Genomic DNA, 20,426 nt, shown 5'->3' with positions numbered 1-20,426 from the left:
AGAGAGAGAGAGAGAGAGAGAGAGAGAGAGAGAGAGAGAGAGAGAGAGAGAGAGAGAGAGAGAGAGGGTGCACTGTTCGGAAATCGATAGGAAAAGGCGCAGTTGACTTGCAGCAAACTCGACGCACTCGAACCAGACTGCACGTGGGTGTAATGCCAGTTGTACGCTTCCTCGGAGACGAATCCCGCTATTTTGGGGGAAATCGTGCGCTTCGACGACGAACGAAATACGAATTTCGTTGGATTCTTCGAAACGTACGCGTCACAATTAACTGTAGTCGCTCGCACGCTCCACTTGCTAGCAGATGCAAGACGTTACGCATCGCCGACACGTTTAAACGGAATGTACATGATTTACAAAGTAAGGTAAGCGTAATGTTCGCCTGCGGAGAGTTGCGCTATAGCAGGGATAGGCAAAATGTTGCGTCTAGTTTTTATTCATTTGGAATATTCGAGTACGATTTCATTCTGTCATTCGGATTGTAATTTTCATTCGTCGTGTAACGAACGAAAAGTCGTGCATTTTATATTTCTCGATCCAGATTTGCCCATCTCCGAGAAAAAAAAAGAATGTCGAATCAGAGCGCACGTTTTCCCTTTCGTCTCGACGTTCGCGACTCTTCGTGACAGTCCACGTGGCTTCGCGGAACGCGAAGAAATCTTTGTTCGATCGTCGTTGGTCGTTCACCCCGCGGTGAAACAAATCGATTTATCTGTTCTTGGAAGCCACGTCGATCGGCCTATCGAACGGTCGGGTAGCATCGTTAACATATCTTCAAATATTATAACCTCACAACCATTTTGACAACAATCAACCTTCAACAAAAGACCGTCCTACATCAAAGAATCTTTAAAAAATGCGTCAGCCCGCGAATCGACTTCCGGCGGTGCTCGCCTCGCGTGTCTCCAGTCTTCCATCTTCGTCGAGTCGCTCGAAAAAAAAAAAAGAAACGATTTCGTTCGGTTGGATTCCAGTAACCGGAAGTCGAGCTTGCCGGCTGACGTATCACATGTTTCAAAGCTGCGAACCACGTACTCGCGATTTGTTCGTCACTCGCCACTCTCGTCCATTCGCGATCCGCTGGAACGCGACTCAAAAGAATGCCCATGGTACATATGTCTTTTCTTTCTCGTTTAAGCTTCGACTTCGACCGTTCGTCGCGTTTACAGCCATTGTTCTCGAGGACGCGCGCACCAAAGTCTCTTTGAGCCCACTGGAAATTCTATTTAACGTTATTTCAAACGATTGTCGTTAAATCCCTAGTCGATGTTCCCCGAATCTCCGCGTAGCGACGTATTTTCATTGGTTGAACAATTCGGATAACAGCGTTTAGCGTTTTGGAGTAGATATAACCCGTTCGCCGAGATTTAGAAAAAAGAACAAAAAATGGGCGACGCATCGATGGATGTAACCACGAGAGATGTTCGGTCGGTGACTGTGCCGAAATCGAATCGCGTTTCCATCAGGCCTGAAGTATTATCGGTAAATTTCCAGCGGGTGTCGGGCGACCGATTAACAATTATCGGCCGGGCTGGTTTCATTGGTGCGCGTGACCATCCCGAGTTACGCGTTCTCGATCCATCGGACGAGCGTCGATCGTTGGTCGATGGATCACGGTTCCGAGAAACCGTGTTCCCTCCGACTCGAGCGAGCAGTCGTCGATCGGAGTGTTCCTCGCCCGCTGGATCCGCAAATCAAGCGATCAACAAAAGTAACGTTTACTAATTACAATTGATTTAAAACGATATTCCTAATCGCGCTACGATTACGTACGCCAACTCGATGAATGTTCTGTACAATTCTCGTGTATCCCGCGTCTCGAGTGTGTAGCTCTTTCGCTTGTGTACGATTCGTAATAGTCGCGCGAGGAGACTTTGTCCCCGAGGTCGAGGCGGACCTCGTTCGTTCAGGGGCAATTTCCCCAGGCGCGAACGGTACCTGCGTTACGTCCGTTCGTTGCCCGATCGAAACGTATCGATACAACAGGATGATCATACAACAGATCGTGACCAAACTTTGGGGCGTATTTTCTAGGCTACGAACTCCGTCTCCTTTATCGATGAAATTTTGAAGGTAATTCGGAAAGTAACTTTCACGCTGGATATATGCTCCCACTGTTTGGCCAGGCAATTCGTAATCACCCTATACATATATTTCGCATGCAACTACGTTGGTCTAGAGTGTACACGGTAGCGTCGTTTCCGTACATCTTTTTCACCGTCTGTCGGTGACGCGTACGCGTCAATCGTGTGTACTTTGTGTGTGTGTGTGTGTGTGTGTGTGTGTGTGTGTCTAAGTGTGTGTCTAAGTGTGTTTGTAAGAGGTACGGTTTTGTGTATGCCGTCTCGTGATCGATCCCGCTGTGTTCCTCCAACGTGCTCCCCCGCCTCGTCTTTAGTGAAACGGGTGATAAAGGAAAAGCCTTCGTAAACGAAAGAAGGTGGTGCAAGTTCCCCCCGGCCGAAGAGAAGAAAGTGAGAAGAAGAATCGCTATCCGATTAAAGGGGGGAAAAAAGGGCCGGTGTTCTCTCTTGCACTTGGACGTAGGGCTACCGTGGACGAACTCAAAGGGCCCCCCCGAGTTTCGATCGAACGCGACGCCGACGGCTGATTGGCTCGAGCGGCTTCGCGAGAGATTAATTAATCGTCAACGAGATAATATAAGCGACGCGCGCGCGCACGCGTCGCTTAGATATTTATCTATATATATATATATATATATAGATAGATATATTTATATGTATATATATATAAACGACAGCGCCTACCGCCATAAGAATGACCGATAATCGATATATAATCATCGCGGTGTAAACAATAAATGGCGACACGTATATCGAGAGGTCTCGTATTTATATATATATCTATGTAACGCTTTGGACGCGCCTCAAACTCCTCCCTTTCGATACGAAACGATAATATATAACTGTAAAATCCATGTGGAATATAAAAAATATTCTCTTGACGTTTCCTACCTAACTATATGAAACACTGCGCTAAGACTGTATACTTCGTTACGAAACGTATATACGCGCGCTAACGCGCGCGCCTGCGTGTGCGTGTGTATGTGTGTGTGTATGTGTGTATGAACGCGTGTGTTGCTTGTTTCCCATGCGTGTACGCGAGAGTTACGTGGATGCGTATCAGCGTCGTGTACCTTTCCTTTCGTCGCAGTGTACTTCGGTATACTTGTGTCGTCAGTCGTACGTATGTGTGTGTGTGAGCGCGCGAGCGCGCGCGTGTGTGTGTAAGTTTGTGTATATTATGTCAGCTGTACGTACGATCTTTCTGCTCGAGCTTACGAGAAAGTGTTACGTCTAAAGAGACGAGGGGCGACGTGGGGTCCAGATTTCAACGTATACCTAACCGTAGCGCTTCGGTAATCGGGAATGCATGGTTGCACGCTTGCAGAATCTACCGCTTGCTCGCTCGAGCGAAATTACGGCGGAGAAATTAGGAAATGCCGGACCTTTGGCGCGCCTCCGTCCATACAACGGTCTCTTAACTCTACGTGAGATATGCCGCTTAACGAAACAGGGCTGAAACTAAGAGAGAGAGAGAAGGACCAATCCCTCGATATAACGACGCTGGCGAAGTAACCTCGTGTTCTTATATCGAGGAGGGGGGCGGAAATTAACATTTTTCAGGATGTCCTTGCGAAAGTTTCATGGACGAATCGTTTTTAACCCTTTGCGTACCCATGTCGAGCGAGACTCGGCAAATATGTACTGAAATTGATAACGATAACAGAAAACTGGGGGTATTATTTTTTCCCTTGAAGGTACGAGGAGAGAAAGCACCGCGTGTCGTTATATCGAGGGAGATGTCCGTCCTTATATCGAGGGACTATTGTACTAGGGAGATGATGTGAACAAGGGTAGAATGAGAATAGAGCTCCGACCGGACTCGGGTTCGATCGTCAAGGTACGAAGGTTGCTTTACCCTTGTAACGCGTGCAGAAAACGTTTACGTGATTTACATTTTCATTGTACTTGACGAGCGATTACGAGAAAATGGACAAGATGATGAAAAAAGGAGTTAGAGATCTATAAAACTGAATATTGGCTGCGTTTACGAGGGGTGTCGACGATCGATCGTCGCGTAAACGATCGATCCGCGCGTCGGAAATACACCGTACGATAAAATACGATACGATACATTTGGAAACTTATAGCGTCTCTATACGCGGGGCTACCTAAGAAATAAGCTTTCGCCGGGCGAAAGCGTCCACGGTTCCTATAACGCGTTGCTTCGTTTACTTTACAAGATAATAAGACTGGCTCTCTGTTGCGATTAGACGAGTGTTCGACGAGTGTTTTGAGATGAGGGAACTTTTTTTTGTTTGGGGGGGGGGGGGGGGGCTGACGGATCGCGTAAAGTCTAGAGCCCTACGCGCGTGGTACGAATTTCTTTCGTTTTCTGTTCGAGTGATTCGAGTCTGTTCGACGAAGGATTCCGTTCCGAACGATCGCGTCGCGATTCCACGGGTTCCTAGTGGACAGAGACGGACGAAATGTTACTCGGATACTGGACGATAATTAAAATCAAACGCGTAGCGATTTATTCCGCTAATTTCAATTCAAATTCTTTCTCGATAGTCGATTACATATCTTTTATTCGTTACTCGAAATTTGTATCCGCGCAAAAATTTCGCCGGTCTCTGCTCAGAGTTAGGTAAATTTCATTTCGAACGAGGAATAAAGTCTGTTTAGAACGAAACTTTATTCGAATGGTGCCCAACTCTGCCTTCGCTGAAGGGTTGCGTACCGTTGAAAACTCGAAGAAGGGAAAACAGCATTACGGTAGGTAGGGCTATAGTAATCGTGTCATAATCGCAGCATTGTAATGGCTTGTGTCTGTCTGTCCATGTGTATGCGTGTGTGTGTGTGTGTGTGTGTGTGTACTTGTGTTTCAGTTTACAGAAAGTGATGCATACGTCTACGCGGTATGTACAAGGTCGATTTCTAACCTGACGCTCGGCAAACACCGCGTCGGTGTTTGCGCGATTTATGCCCAAATTAGGTTTTTACGGTTAATTAACGGTGGTCTCGCGCCTTCGCCGTGGCGAAAGCAGCGCGGAAACGCTCGCCTCCCCCTGACGATACGGGAAAAACGACGGAACGAATGATCGTCTCGGAATGTCAACGGAACGTTTCCTCACGCTCCACCTCTCTGGCAATTCTGCGACACGACTGTGTTCACTCGCGGATGGTAAACGCAAACAAACTTCGATGCTCCAGCGAAACGAAGAGAAAATAAGGGAAAACGGGAGATTACGCTTCGCGCGCCTAAAATCTTCCCCAGGAGCACCGCAAAAATCAGCGCGACGATCTATCCTCGATAACTCTGTCGCGGAGATAGCCAAAATTTTATTCGAATAATAAATTACGAATAAAACCTACCTGAAGAGAAACAGAAGAAGATATCGAGAGTATAAATGCTGCGGAATGATCGTGGAATGACGAAAGTACCGATTGAACATTATTTTTTTCTTATTTTCATTTTTAATTTTCGAACAGGACTCGATTCGTATCTTTCATAAAAGAAAAAAAAAAAAAGAATAACCATGGAAATCCGAACCGCGAGGATACGGGGAATGACTCGGAGAAAAATGTAATCGATTACGAAAGCTTCCAGCGATCGATACCGGCCCTGTTCGATGCTTCCCTTTCTGTGCGCGTGCAAGCGCTCCTCTCTGCTTCTCGAGAGGGGTAAGTACTCTGAACAAAGAACGCGTCGCGGGAAAAGAAGAAAGTCGAAATCTTAACGATCGCGAAGGAAACTAACGACGAATGGGAGGGCGTTTGTGCCTCGTGGGAGCGAGAAAAACCGGGGGTGAAATCTACGGACAAAGCAACAAGACACAAAAGACTACGAATTGCACTTGGGTTGGTCTCGTTTATTTATTAAAGCGTTACTTTAAGAAAAAAAAAAAAGAGAAGTAAAAAACGTGCTACGATAGAACCGTACGTATTTAAGATACCAGTCGTTCGCGAGTAATCAATGATCTCGATTGAAAGTAATCGATGATCCCGACGATTGCATAACGATAATAATAATGACGATAACGACGGCTATTACGACGAGGATGATCGGATAATCGTAACGACAACGATGATAACGATCCGCGGCGATAATGACAACGACGATGATAGCGACGATGATAATGATAAGTACTATGTCGATTAACCTATTATAACAAATGCACGATCATGTTCGCGAGTATCTATGCAAGCACACGCGCTCGCCCGAGATACCTACGCGTTCGCGTAGATTTTGTGAAGTGTCGCGAACCAAATTTGAAGCAACGTAACATCGAACTATAGACAATTTCCGTAACAATGTTCGCGTGCGCGCATGCCTCTACTCTCTCGCGAACGTATGCCCGTCGAGTTCACAGACACTCTCTCCTGTAACAGTAATAGTTCTAGTAATAATAATAATATTAATAATAGTAATAATGCTTATGACGATAGCAATAGTAATGGTAATAATAATAGCTATAATAGAAAAAAAAAGAATGTAACCGTTAAGAATATAAAGAATATTAATCGTAATAATCTGAATAATAATAATGACCATCGCAACAGCAATTAATACGCGCAACTAAATCGATGTGTTTCGTCGTTAGCGGATGTACTAAAAAAAAAAACCGCGCCGATGCGCCCCCTATTAATCATATAATTGCAATAATTGTCGCAATTACACGAAAGAATCGTTCTCTGATAATTAAGTGCGCCCCTATCGCGATCGATCTCCGTCGACCACCGACACCGGGGAAACGACACGTCCCGTAGACGTAATCGACGAAGTACTCTCTCCCGAGATCTTTCTTTTTCCTTCCCTTTTCTCGGTCGTGGATGAAATTTTACACGAATAACGAACGACGAACGAAAATATCGTTTCCCATCGAACGGATATCGACCAAAGTTTCCCTTCGTTCGACGCGAAACATAATTACGTTTCGCGATTCGGATTGTAATTTTTATTAAAAATTTCTTACCCAGTTAAGAATGTCCAGCTCTTATAGTCCACGACGTTCGAAAGTGGAACGGACGAAGCATTCGAGCAAAAAGTCCTACGTCGACAACGTTCCGGACTGATTTTCCTCGTAGGGAACGATACTTTTCTTTCTTTCTTTCTCCAACGTGTAAAAGTGCTCCCGGATTAATTCTCAGGGAAATCACAGCCGAAGCTCTCCCTTTCCCTTATTATAAGCCTTTCCCTTATTTTCTCTTTGATCTCTCGTTTCGAGATGCTCGCCCGATGGGGGCCCCTTTATTCCACAGTCTCGGTCATCGATTCGAACTGCTTCCCCTCCGCGCTGCTTCCCGCCGATTACCAACGCGTGTTTATTTTTATCGTAAAACCTCGCGTTTCCCTTTCTATTTTTGTTTTGTTTTTTTAAGAGCATATAAAAAGTCGTGTGGCACATTGACGGTTGGAATGTTATCATTGTTTTCATTAAATTTATAATAAGAATCATAATAATTAATAATAGTAGTAATATAGTACTTCTTTGCTTGTTATTAATAATATTCTTTTATGTATGTTTAATAATAATAATTAATAATAATTAATAATATATATAATATATATATATATATATAACATATATGGATACATACGTGTACATACATATATATGTATATATATATATATACCTTTTTTTTTTGTTTATCATATAGTAGTTTGTTTCCTCTGCACTTATCGTTTATATTCTGTGCTGACTGCGGGTTTTGATTTGAGGGGACATTCGCCCGGTCCCGTTCGCGATCGCCTCGCAGCGAACGATTCCTCCCCAGCCCTTCGTGAGTCAGGACCGCCGACGAGGGGATGTCGCCGCGAAGACGTCGCGCGGGCTACCGGCCGATCCTTTTTGTGTTTGCATTGCTCTTCGTGGCATCTGCATTCGCGTTGATCACTGCTGGATTATGTGAGATGTAGAGATTTAGTTAGCTGTACTTGTCGTGGCAAGGGTCGCGCGGTGCGCCCTGCTCGGACAGAGAGAGATGTCTATTGTTGCTGCTTGTGTGTTGTTGCCGGGTGTATATTGTACTCGGTGACCCCGGGTGAGTATGCAACCCGGGGTACGCGCGGAAACACGCTCGGACGTTCGACGACGTTACCGGTCGCGAAGAAGTAGCGGACACCGCTCGCAGGCCACGTCGAGGAGCCTCTCTCACCCCTGGGTCACCTTTGGGTTGCGAGAGTCGACGCGCCAGGAGCTGTCGTACAAGTATAGCGATTTCTTCGAGTTTCGAGGGGGCTGCAAAGCGACGCCACTGAGGTTAGAGGGTCTCGCGGGGCCTCGAAGTTCCGGCACCTGCGATTTCTCTCGAGTCGCTATATTTGTATCATCGATCGTATGATTCGTCTATTCCCGCGTCTCGGTCCCCCGTGTCTTTCGCTCGGAGCGAATAGACTCGCGAGGGATGTCGAGGTAAGGTTTTCCTTTCGTTCTCGCGATGATCGAGCCCGAGTAGCGTCCGTCGCGAACGCGCTCCGCTTCAACTGTAAGGACACGACTGGTTTCGGGAGGCTGCAATAATGTTGTAGCTGTATGTAGAAAGCTGACTGCGTGTACTGTTATACTTCTGGTATTCATTTGGCTTAGTGTCACTGAGTGTGCGTGTGTGGTCAGAAATGCGGGTGAATTTTCAAAGAGCGTTTGCCATAGGTTGTCCGGAGGGGTTGTTGCTCGTGTGGATGGATGACGATATATCTGTCCGATGGGATTAGTCGGTGCGGAGGGATGCGGGGGCGTATGGGGGAGTTTACATGATATCCGGTTGCGGATTACTTAGTTACTTGTTTTCATTTCCTTAATTTACCTCTTTCGCTCGCGATCGGTTACTTTAAACTCGTTTAAAAAACTTTTTGCAGCGTATCGGAACACGCCTGGCCTCGCCCCTTGGCCCCCGAGGCCGGAATATAATCGGGCCCGGATAAAACGAGGTAGGACGAAAAACGCGTACGCGAACGCGAACGCGAACGCACGGTGGGCTTCCCGGAAGAGAGGTCTCTCGTATACGTAACGCGTCGCCGGGACGCGTGTCTTTTGATTAAATTCACCGGCAGTTCAGCGTACTTGGTCCGTAACTAGTTGGTCGTACCTTGAATTTCCGGTGCGTGCGTTCCAGAGTGATTTTGGTATAGACAGGTTTGATTGAAGCACCGAGCTACCACCGTCGTTCCGTCGTTCGAGGGTCCGTTAACGAGCCGATTTAACCAATCGTTTCGACGCGACGCGAATGTTTCTAATTACGATAATTACTCCGTGATACGATCGATGCTTTTCGTCGCGCTAGACCTCGAGGAACAGATTTTTCTCGCGGCTCGTTCCCTCGAGGTATTCCGGGGGACGACGATTTCCCGCCTTGGCGGCGTTTCGCGTGCGGCGAGGCCGGGCTTACACAGCGACAGTATAGAAAAACGAAAAAGAAACGAAACAACATGATATACAAACAACTAAAGCGCCAAACTACGAGTACTACCGGTGCTAGCTACGTAGTACCAGCGCCATTTTACCTAACTCCTACTAGTCGAAACGTCTAGGCATAGCCAGCGCCGATTAAAGCCCGCCGCCTCTGATCCGGCCTGTGAGCATCGCGTAAATGAGATCCGCGACCGACGAGGACGCATCGCTCTAGCCGCAAACAAGACCGACGATACGTTTCGCTTCCTTAAACCTCGAGATAGGAACATGAAAGTAATTTCGATTCGCGTATGGAACAAGAAGTAATTGTACTTTAAAGAATACATCACCTTTTGATGGACGAATAATACACCTTTGCTTCGACGAACTTGGTTTTCACCCGTTGACACTCGCGCGTGCACCGGAGACGGGCAACCTTTTATTCGAATGATATTTACGCGAGACGCGACAACCGTTCTGCGATTCGAATTCTAATTTTCGGTTCGTTGGAGATTCGGATATTTGGATGAGAATTTTGCCCGTCCCCGTTTCCATTTCCCACCGAATCTCGCGGTTAAAAGCTCACAGGACGAACGATCGCGTCGCGTACAATTTATCAACGAACCAATGGCTGACGAGGGTCTGGCCGATGTCGGCGAATCGTGCAACGATATAAAATATTTTATAAAAGTTCAATCAAGTAATCCGATAGCCTCTGGAAAGATCTACCGATCATCGACCGATCGTAGCCGTCTCTTACGAAATTCTTGCGCGAGACAACGAACCGCGTCGCTACAACGTGCTCGAGAATGAAAAAAGGCTTTTCGAGTGGCAGCGAAGAACGGATGATTTTCGCGTGGGGCTCGTTCGTTTTCCCAGCCGTCGCGCGTGAGCTCTGCAAAGAAATCGCTGTCAGTCGCAATACGAGGAGAGTCCGCGACTCGGCTGGCCGGTCAGAGGCGTGGTCGAGCGCTGGCTTCCCCGTCTTTGTTGCCGTTCTCGCGCTCAAATCTTCCGATTTCTTCGTCGTATATCTATCTACCTATCTATTTATCTTCCGCACCCTTTCGCGCCTAACGAGCGCCCGCGGTCGTCCGTGACCGCTCGTTACGCGACTACGCGTTAGAAGTTTCGTAATACATATACACAGGGTGTATCGTGACGCGTGGGACCGCGTTATCGGTGGATACGGGACGCGAGACCGATGAGGAAAGTTCGTATAGGCGTGTGTCCTATATCCCGAGTCGCGCGGCTGCTCATTTTTATCGAAAGTGCTCGAAACTGTTACCTTTGGATCGAAAAGACTGTTGATACGTATAATGTCACGGAATGGTGAATTTTTTGTGTTTCTCCAAGGATGCCACGCGACCACTTTCCATGGTGGAGTGAATTGGGAACAAGGAGAAATAGGACACGCGATCGTACGGACTCTTTTCATCGTCTTCGCGCTCTCGATCGACCGACGAAGTGGGTCCCGCATGTTAGGATACGCCCTGTATACGCAATATATATATAATATATATAATATATATAATATATATAATATATATAATATATATATAATATATATAATATATATAATATATATATAATATATATATATGTATATATATGTATATATATCGGTGTCGAGCCGGACGTCGAATCGACTCGACGACTTTGCTTCTGTTCGCCCGTTGAACACAAATCGGTAAGTTCTCGCGTCGTATACTTGTACGCGTATACGAGTCCGCGAAAGCACGTCCCTCCGAACGAAGGACGACTTTCCGTCTTTTAGAGTCATTGCATGACTAGAGCCTACGAATTACGAGCTTATTAAAGCCAATTAGAAAGGTACCAAGTTCTCGACCGACCACGGCGGAGACCGTCTCGGTGTCCACGTTGGTAGGGCGGTGATTTCTCTATTCGCTTCCCATCTTTTCGACCCCTCGATCGACCGCGTCATTCCACTGCACAAGATCTCGATCGAATCGGTCGACTTTGCAATTGCAGTCGTTTCGTCTTCGATAATGCAATTTCCGTAGCAAATTTTGTTGAAATTTTCAACTGCAAATCTTTCGTAATTAATTTCCGAGTAAGTTTTCGCATCGATCGATATCGGAAGAAAGGAATGCACGTCGCAGACGTTGTTTTCGATTGTTGGGAACGATCGATTGTTCTAAGAGAGCATCGATCGAAGTTTGAACCAGATCTCGGTGTTCTCGAAGAAACGCGAGGACGTTCGAGAATGGTCGAAACGGTGTGTCGTTTTACATCGTCGAATCGACGTCGGCTTCCTGTAGTGTGTGCCTGTGTAACGCGTGTACGTGTCTTCTGTAGTTGTACGTGTGTGTCGGTGTGTCCGTCGTGTAATTCTATGTGAACGACAGGCCAGCTCTTCGTTGATCACGAAAATCCCAACATTCGAGAATGCGTGAATTGAAAATAGAATTTAAAAAACGGTAACCTAGCGCGTAACAGTTCGTTTTCGCCGTTTTTCCTCGACGTTTTGTTAATGTGTGTACGCTTAATGTTCGTGTGTGGGCGCGTGTCATTCAATGTACGTGTGTTCCGTTCCCGCGTGTACGTGTGAGCGCGTTGTGTGAGCAGGTGTGAGTGTGTAGTGTCGGTGTACCTAATTGCACTTATTCGACAAAACAGAACGTAAAAATGAACGCAAGATGGCGGCCGGACGGCCCTGGAACGTATACGAAGGTAATATACTTTTTATTTTTTTTTCATTTTTGTTAAATTTAGCTTAAAGGTCGTTCAACTCGTTTTCATCCCCGTCCTCTGTTCCCCGCCTCCCGTCCCTCGAACAACTCCACCTTCGAACTAAAGTTCCTGTTTGCTGCTACGGTAGTTACATTCGTCGTTTGTTTTGCTGCGAGTCGTAAAAACGTAACGTCAAAACTTAGGCACAATTTGGAACTGTTTAGACCATTTTCTACACGGACCCCGCCCACCCCCTACCCCCGCCCCCGTGGAGTTTGCGAGCTCGCCGTTCGAAGATCCCGGTTGGCCGTCGACGAATTAAAGTTCGGACAAATTTCGAACCGAAGCCGGAGTTTCTTTTTTTTCTTTCTTTTTTTTTCGCTTTAAACGTATTCTTGAGGAATATCTTTCGAGAGCGTCCGAAGAGCGTCTTTGTGGAAATTGGAAAAGATAGGAAACGCTTCCAGAAACGTTCCATCGAGTGGACGGCCATCCAATTTCCTCTCGCGGCCGAGACACGCGAACGTCCTCTTTTACTCGAACCGTACCAAACATAACGATACTTTGTGAGGTAGCTGACATTGAGCCGTTTCAGGGCCAATCGGACCAAATCTTCCAGTTTTTGAGAACTCGACGCGACCGAAAATACTCTCGTCGTCGTTCGATGCCGCGAGACAGACGAATAGACGGAGAGAGAAAAAAAATATACGTATATATAATAAACGTGTAATTTTTGCATTATCAGGACTTCAGCGCGAAATGGATTCTACGACAAACTCGGCACGTGTCGAATGTTTTACACATTTTTTGATCTCTGACGCGTTCCAAAAGCAGAGAACGAGGTATCGACGATAAATTTCACCGTGACATAGCCAAAACACGACGAAAGAAATGCAAATAAAAACCGAAAAGAATAGAAAAACGGGAATCATTGGGCCCGACTTTCCGAGCGATACCCGCCATCTTGGTCCCATCTGACCACCGGTGTGGATAAACGTAATTCTCGCGATCATCGCTATTCTCCCGTATTTGTTTCCTTTGTTTGCTTGTTGGCTTTCAATTCGCTCTCTCTTACTCGTCATTTTGTCTCCACACACCGTAATTACAATAGTATTTTTTTTTTCATCTTTTATATCCGTAATCTTATACATATACACTAGCTGGTTACAATAATTTGTGAAAAATATACATCAAAATTTTGTTACTTTTTACATCACAGATATTTTAATATAATATATCTTCTTTTAATTCTTAAAGATTTCTTTTCCTCCCCGGTTTTTTCATTTTTTTTTTTTTTCGACCAATCCGTCTCTCGCCGGATCGTTTCAGCGTATCGCCCGCGACGTAGAGGGAGACGGCCGGAAGTCCGCGTAACTCTGATTTACAAGCGACTTCGCGTGTATCTTTAAAGAGAACGGCGTTTCGACCGGGACAAATTTTCGTTATCAATTTTTCCGCGACACACCCCCCAATTTCGCGCGGATCCTCGATCCCGCCGTCTCCCCCGGGAAAAAGAAAAACGAAAATCGACACTCTTCCTACAGTCGCGTTGGCAACGATATCTGCCCTAGCCTATGCGTCGTCCTTCTCCGCTTCCTCTAATATCTCCCTCCCCCCCCTCCCCTCGCGAGTCTCTACGTTTCTCTGAAAAAACGAATTTCGATCTCGAGAATTTTCCTAGAACAAGCTACGACAACCAATGGACAGAGGTTTCTTCCGATCGCCGATAATGTTTAAAATCACAGAACGTTATATCCAATCGTTTCTTACATAAATATTCCCCGCAAAAATAGAGAACCACCTTTCTAGAAAACGTGTTCCTTTTCGCGCTTTGTTTTCTCTTTGTTTTTTTGTTCATTTTGTTTTTTTCTTTTTTGCCGTATCATCTCCATGCTCGTTCCCCGGTCGGGCATGGCCCACGGGACGAAACAAACCACGGAGAACCGTTCGAGAACCGGAAACGTAACATATTCCGTGTTCGTTAACGCGAAGAATCGCTGCGGCAGACACGTTGACGCGACTGTGTCACTGGGAAATCGTTACACGGCGGCAGCCTCGTTAATTACGCCGTTTGGGTCGATCCTCCCGAAATTGTCGCGATCGACTCGTGGCTCAGCGAATCGAATTTCTGCAGGAGTCGACGCCCGTCGTCGTCCGAATCCGAAAACTCTTGGTCTCTTCTCTCGATCCACCGACACCCAGAGATGGGCAAAATTTCATTCGACCAATAAACGACGAAGAAAATCGATAAATACACGAACGTTTTCAAACCGAGAAAAATCGCGTTCGTCGATCTGCAGTCGGTCCCATAAGTAATTCGTACCCTCTATGTTTGTCAAAGACATTTGTCTAAATTAAACAGTAGATTTGATGTTTTCAAATAAATTTTTCGTCATAGATACATACAAGCGTAAAGTTTATTCCTGTATGTATTTATAAAAACGAAACATTTATTCGGAAACATCAAATTTATTATTTAATTCAGAGAAATTTCTTGAAAAAGGATAGAGGGTACGAATACTCATGGGACTGACTGTATGTTTTCGTTCGATGCCTGTTGATGTTACTTTTGATTTCGGATGGCATGCGATTAGTGCAAGCTGAAGGATGTCATCATTTGCTACGATGTTGATAAAAGCGTGTATCTAGATAATAATTTTGTCCACCTCTATCGGTTGGGGGCCAGTTTTGATTACCGCGTGACGCAAAATTTCACGAAAAATCCTTGTGCGTTGAGTCGACGAGTCGAAAGTAGAATAAATTTGTTGGCTGCTCTTCCCGAAAATTAGCCCGAATGTATCGCGACGAATTCAGGCGAATCGATGAGATCGTCGAAGAGACGAGAAGGTCGATTTGGCGACGACGACGGGAGCGGACGCCTGACCCGGTGAACGCGAATCAGAACGTCGCGACGTATACCTTCGTAACCGTAATTGAAATAACGACAATCATAGTGTACGCACGTTTTACAATCATCCGCACGATAAATATTCATTTTTCACATCTAACGATAAATCTTTCGTAAAGGGTATATCGGGAATTTGTTTATTTCGGGCGAGTGTGTGGGTGAGTTGGGTAGGGGGCTCGATTACAAGGGGCTGGTGAGTAAAGTTTTTTTTTTTTTTTTTTTGGGCATGAGGGAAGGGCGGAAGGCAGGGTAGGAGGGGGCGGTGGTCGGAACGAGTGTAAGAAATATCATTCCTCAACTTTTGGGTGTAGTGCCTGGTGAAAGTTTAGAAAAAGGTATTTTTTGTTTTGTTTCTTTCGAGGTATCGAGTAGTTAAGATCACACCGAACGATTTTTACATTTTGACGCGAAGCGGGTGATCGGTTGGTGAACGATTAGAAAGGGGTGATTCAGTGGACACAAGGTAGAAGGAAAGTTTAAATTTACGTTTACACACAATCATGATTAGTGCTTGCTTTTCGCTTGTGTTTTTCTGCTGTTCAGCTTGATTCATTATTATTTTTTTTTTTTTTTAGTATTTCTTTAACCCTAAGGAGACCTTAACGTTTACACTCAATAACTTGTTTTTTTTTTTTTTATGTTTCCGACGCGCTTCTCTGCGTGGGTGCGCTTTCACCCCTTTTCTTCGCCTTTAGAAGTAACCTCTTAGTTCACGGTTCTTGTTTCTTTAAGTTTAGGGTAAATTTTAAGTTTAGTTCCAAAAAACACCGAGAGAGTAGCCTTGCTTACACGATTTACTTTTTTTTCGAGTAAGGTATAATTTTTTTTGCGTTAATAAGGAATTTTTGCATTTTTTTTTTTTAAACACCGAACATACATGCCTTATACTTTATGTACAGCCTAGAGTCTTTCAGTCGTTACTTTACTTTAAAGAGAGTCGTGAGATGAGTGCGTGGATTTATGCTTTCGCTTTCCTTTGTCTTTGTCCTTTTTTACGACCAACTGTAACAATCCTTCTCGGCACTCGAGAAAGACGGAAAAATCGTGACCCGCGAAACTACGCATCGAACGTAAACCGTTTCGTCTCGCGTGATCCGTTTCTACGCGTGTTCCCATCGCCGAATATCGTACCGCATCGGATCCGTCTTCCTCGACTTCGTCTTGGTCCAACCGTCTGCTCAGCTACTATCAACTAGCGAAACAACGAAATCGCCACTTTTTCAACGTGTTTATCTAGTCAAGGATCTCCTGTCGAACGGAATTCTCTAATCGAAAATACGAGAAGATACCTCGATAGTCGCGCGCACGACGCTCCAGCGGATAAACCTGCGAAAAAATTAGTCAAAAGAGGAGGGACTGGCGTTCTTTTCTCTTTATTATTTTTTTCTTTTTTTTTGTGTGATTGCTCGCACGAAGATCGAAACGATCGCGGAAAAACTCCCGTTCCTGTTGAACGATGCGATGCGCGATCCTTGCAAACCAGAGGACTCCTTGAAAAATCGCTAACGTCGTCGTCGGGAACGACCGATGAGAGCCTTAAAAATTCGTTCGAAATCTCCGACGATAAATTACGAGTAAACTTTGCGATTGCATGCTATTCGAAGCGAAATTTCTAAATTCCGTTGAGAACGATGACAGGACCTTATCTAATCTTCGCTACGTTTCTTTTAGTTTCTCTTTTCTTCGCCTTCGAGAGGAAAACGCGCACGATCGAGATCCGTAGGTGGCGAGTACGTAGAAAAGTCGGTAAGGAAACGAAACGTTCGCTTTGTCGCGTAGTCACGGGTGAAAAAGTAAGAAAAATTGTTGGAATAGAGGAGTATCGCGAGCGAGTCGAATGCACGTTTTCCTCGCGAAGAAAATCGCTACGAATTGCCGCCCTTTGTCGCTGCTTCTCTTTCTCTATGCGGTAGAAAATTTGCGGTTCGTATCAAAATGTCGGCGTTAATCGTCGCGCGTAAGAAAATATTCAGCACTTCGGTAAAAGACAGAAACCGAGAGTCGAGAGCAAGCGCGCGCCTACACAGTCGATCCGTATCCTCGAAATTCCTTAAAAGCCTATGCGTCTGTTGTTCCTTTCCTATCGTCGTTCATCGTGGCTTCCCTCCGAATCCCTTCGAATCGAATGATCTTCGTCGATGAAGAATTCTTTCGGTGATTATTCCGTTTCTCTAATTTCCATTCGGACCACCTAGCGAATACGTATCTATTCGTGTGGATGTCATCGGTGACCGCTCGCATTAACAATTCACCTAGCGAGAGTACCACGTTTCTCTAATTTTCGAAGTTTTCGTTTCGTTCACCCTTCCCGTGGACGAAAGATGTCGTTTAAAATTCTTGCGCCGAGAAGAAATCTCGAACGCGTGTCCTCTCATCGACGAAGATCTCCTCCCCCCCTCCCGTCTTCCTAAATAGCTCCAACCTTCCTTCCTCCCTTTAATGTCCCTCCTACGTTGCGCGACCCGTTTGCGACGAAGGACGCGTTTCTATCGAACGCCAGCCTTGAAATAACCGAGATTAGAGAAATATTGTCGCCTTATGAAAAAACGTCACCTATTACGCGCGCCAACAAAAGTCTTGGCCTCGTTCTCGTTTCGCATTTACGTTCGTAATGACCAAAAATATATATGTATATATATATATAATATATCATTCCTTATATAATTATGTTGCTCCTTACGAGTTAAGTAATGTTAGTAGTGTAGGTAATAAGTTTGCATTTTAGGTAGTTTTACATCGATAGAGGAAAAAATACGTTGTTGTTGATGTTGTTGTTGTTGTTGTTGTTGTTGTTTATGTTTGTTTGTTTGTTTCTTTTTTTTTTGTTGCGTCGGCATTTGTTTTGTCCTCGTGTCCTCGGAGAAGTCTATAGGCGACCGACGTTTCCGCGCGCGTAGTCGGCCGGGCAACCCTCTCGCGGAAATTTCAGCGCGCGCTCCTACCCAACGCGTATATTTTCCTACGGAAACGCGGGCACGCGCGGACTGTTCGCGTGCTTGCTCGTTTTTTGTTGTTGTTATTTTTTGTTGTTGTTGTTCTCCTTTTTTTTAACGTGTTCACCGTTCGTCGTTTTCTTCGCCTGGATAACGTAGCAGAGGACCGCGGCGCGTGCGCTCAACGGCACATCTGCCTATCCGTGAATGGTTAGAGGCGTCCGTGTAATCGTGTAACGTGTGAAAGTGTTCTCGCCGAACGAGCGTGTACGTCTACCAACGTGTCTCTGTCCCATGTGTAGGTGTACGTATAGGTGTGAGCGTGTCGCGTGAGTGTTCGGTACAATAACATCGCTTCGTGCCTTGTATCCGTTTTCTTGCGTTTTCGTCGAATCGAAATATCGCCATAGTCGAAAGGGTTTCTTTCCGGTACGACCTACCGTCAGCTGGACGGTGGTCGACTGCCGGATACGTATAACTGATGGAATCGCAGTGGGTTGACGGGTGGTTGGTTGGTTGGGTAGCGCTTACGCGTTTTCGTTACACGTTTTTCTTCGTTCCCGTTTGTTTCCTGTTTTGAACTTGCCTCGCGACGTTCAACAAGGGGGCTTCCGGATGGAAAGGACAGGGTCAGGCTATCTGGGGGCTGCTACCGTTATTCGTGCCACGTTTCGCGTTATTGAATCGTTCCTCGCCCCGCGCAGCCAGCGGAGAGGGTGCTCGCCGTTCACGCCCCTCTACCTCGAAACGGTCGCGTTTGCTTTCATAGCCAAACCGACCAAGTGTTGTGTGCTCGATATCCGGTTGTTCGATCGCGAGCGAACGTCGGACTATTCGTTGCACGCCCAATGGAAATGAAGAAAAGCGAGGAGCGTGCGAAATTGAACGAGGAGGAGGCGAGAGGGCGAGCATAGCCGCGCGCTCGTGCCGCGCGAGGAGGACGCGCCTCGTCGCGTCGGTGCGTGAAATGCCATAGCATTGGGCGGGAATGGCTTACCGTATACGGATCGTATTCTCCGTATTTCTCGTTAACTCTATACTTTACTGATACCAACGATACCGACTTTTCTCTACTGCTCAACGGAGTCTTCCATACTGATCGCTGGACCGCGTTGATCCGCCGACTGTTGGCTGTTGGTTTGCTCACCGGACCTGCTGTTCCCGGAATTGTAGCCCCGCTGCAGTTGCACGACCAGTCCGCTCACGGCGGCGTACTCCTTCTGTTGCTGTTGCGGCGGCTGCTGCTGCTGCGGCGGCGACGACTGTTGCTGCTGTTGCTGCTGAGTCTTCTGGCTCGAATGATCTACTATAAGCTTACTATCACAGGCACTTTTTTTGTCAGTTGATACGGCGTAGAGTAAGTCCGGGTAGTGATTCAGCTGCTGCTGCTGCTGCGGCGACTGCTGAACGGTCAAAGTCTTTCTATCGCGATCCTCCTGTCCACCGTTATGGACCTCGCGCTCCCTGCTGCTACGATCGATTCTCGAGATGCTGTCCTCGTCCCTGCTGCCGGTCCTCGATATCGAAAGCGGCGTAGGCGGCGAGGTGAGACGATCGCTGCCGTCATCGGTGCGACCGCGTTCCGACGGCGACGGGCTGAGGTCGACGGTGGGCACGCGTTCCGGTCTCTCCGGGACTGATCTTCCCGCGGCCGATGGTCCCCTGTAACTCTCGTCCTCGCTGCTGTCCTGAGCAAGCCGTGGAACTGGCGTTCTCCTCGAATTCCTGCACAGCTGGTCGATCAACGCTTTGCTCCTCATCGATTCAGGGAGCTGTTGCTGTTGCGAGGAAGACTGTTGCTGGTTCCTTCCCTCCGCCATCGCCCTCTGGTCCCTTGGAATTCCCGTCTCGAGGCTCGACCTGATCAAATTGTCCAGGAAACTGCCGTTCGCCCCCGAGCCGTCGTACAGGCTCTCCGTCACCTCTCGCGGCGCCTTCGTCATCGGTGTCCCGCGAGAATTCGACGTTCCCGGCGACTCCGCCGTGGTAGCGGCTGCGCCGATTCCGTCTCTGTCCCTCTGCTGATGTTGCTGCACCATAGCCGCGTTCCTCTGTTGTTCCTGCAACCCGCGTATCCTACTCGTAGCAAAGTACTGTTCCGGTAGGATAGTCGGAACGTTCGGCGCCCCGGTGATGAACGGCGACGGCATGAACGGCGTCGGATTCCAAAAGTTGAACGGCGCGAACGGCAAATGTGGCATGCCTTCCATGAACGGCGGCATCTTGAGTCCGTTGGGTCCTGGAATACCGCCAGGAGGTGTGAACGGTTTCTGTGGCTTCAACTGCGGCTTCTTGTCGGCTGTACCCGGTCGCATATTGGCTGCAGCCGCTGCCGCTACCACGGCCGCGGTCTCTTTCGCCTTATCGTCCGGCTGCTTCTGGTCCCTGGAAAGATCAACGACGGCAGGTTAAGTGGAAGGGCGACCGGCCGTTAGACGTCGCGTCGATCGGTACAGACCTGGGCACTTTTGAA

At 46.8% G+C, this 20,426-nt stretch overlaps 1 protein-coding gene across 3 annotated transcripts in view; it reads right to left on the bottom strand.

Moving 5' to 3' along the window:
* Positions 1-3: 3 nt before the first annotated feature.
* LOC128874536 (mushroom body large-type Kenyon cell-specific protein 1) overlaps positions 4-20,426 on the bottom strand; it is an 81,408-nt gene continuing 60,985 nt past the window's right edge. For all 3 annotated transcript variants that reach the window (XM_054119355.1, XM_054119354.1, XM_054119356.1), the window contains one exon: positions 4-20,338. In XM_054119355.1, the coding sequence (XP_053975330.1) occupies positions 19,024-20,338 (1,315 nt within the window). In that variant the 3' untranslated portion in view covers positions 4-19,023. The remainder of the gene's footprint in view (positions 20,339-20,426) is intronic.

The sequence above is a fragment of the Hylaeus volcanicus genome, chromosome 4, assembly GCF_026283585.1.
Source record: "Hylaeus volcanicus isolate JK05 chromosome 4, UHH_iyHylVolc1.0_haploid, whole genome shotgun sequence".
In the NCBI taxonomy this organism is placed as follows: Eukaryota; Metazoa; Arthropoda; class Insecta; order Hymenoptera; family Colletidae; genus Hylaeus; species Hylaeus volcanicus.
The sequence above is the reverse complement of the archived record's forward strand: the minus strand, read 5'-3'. Positions and strand labels throughout refer to the sequence as shown.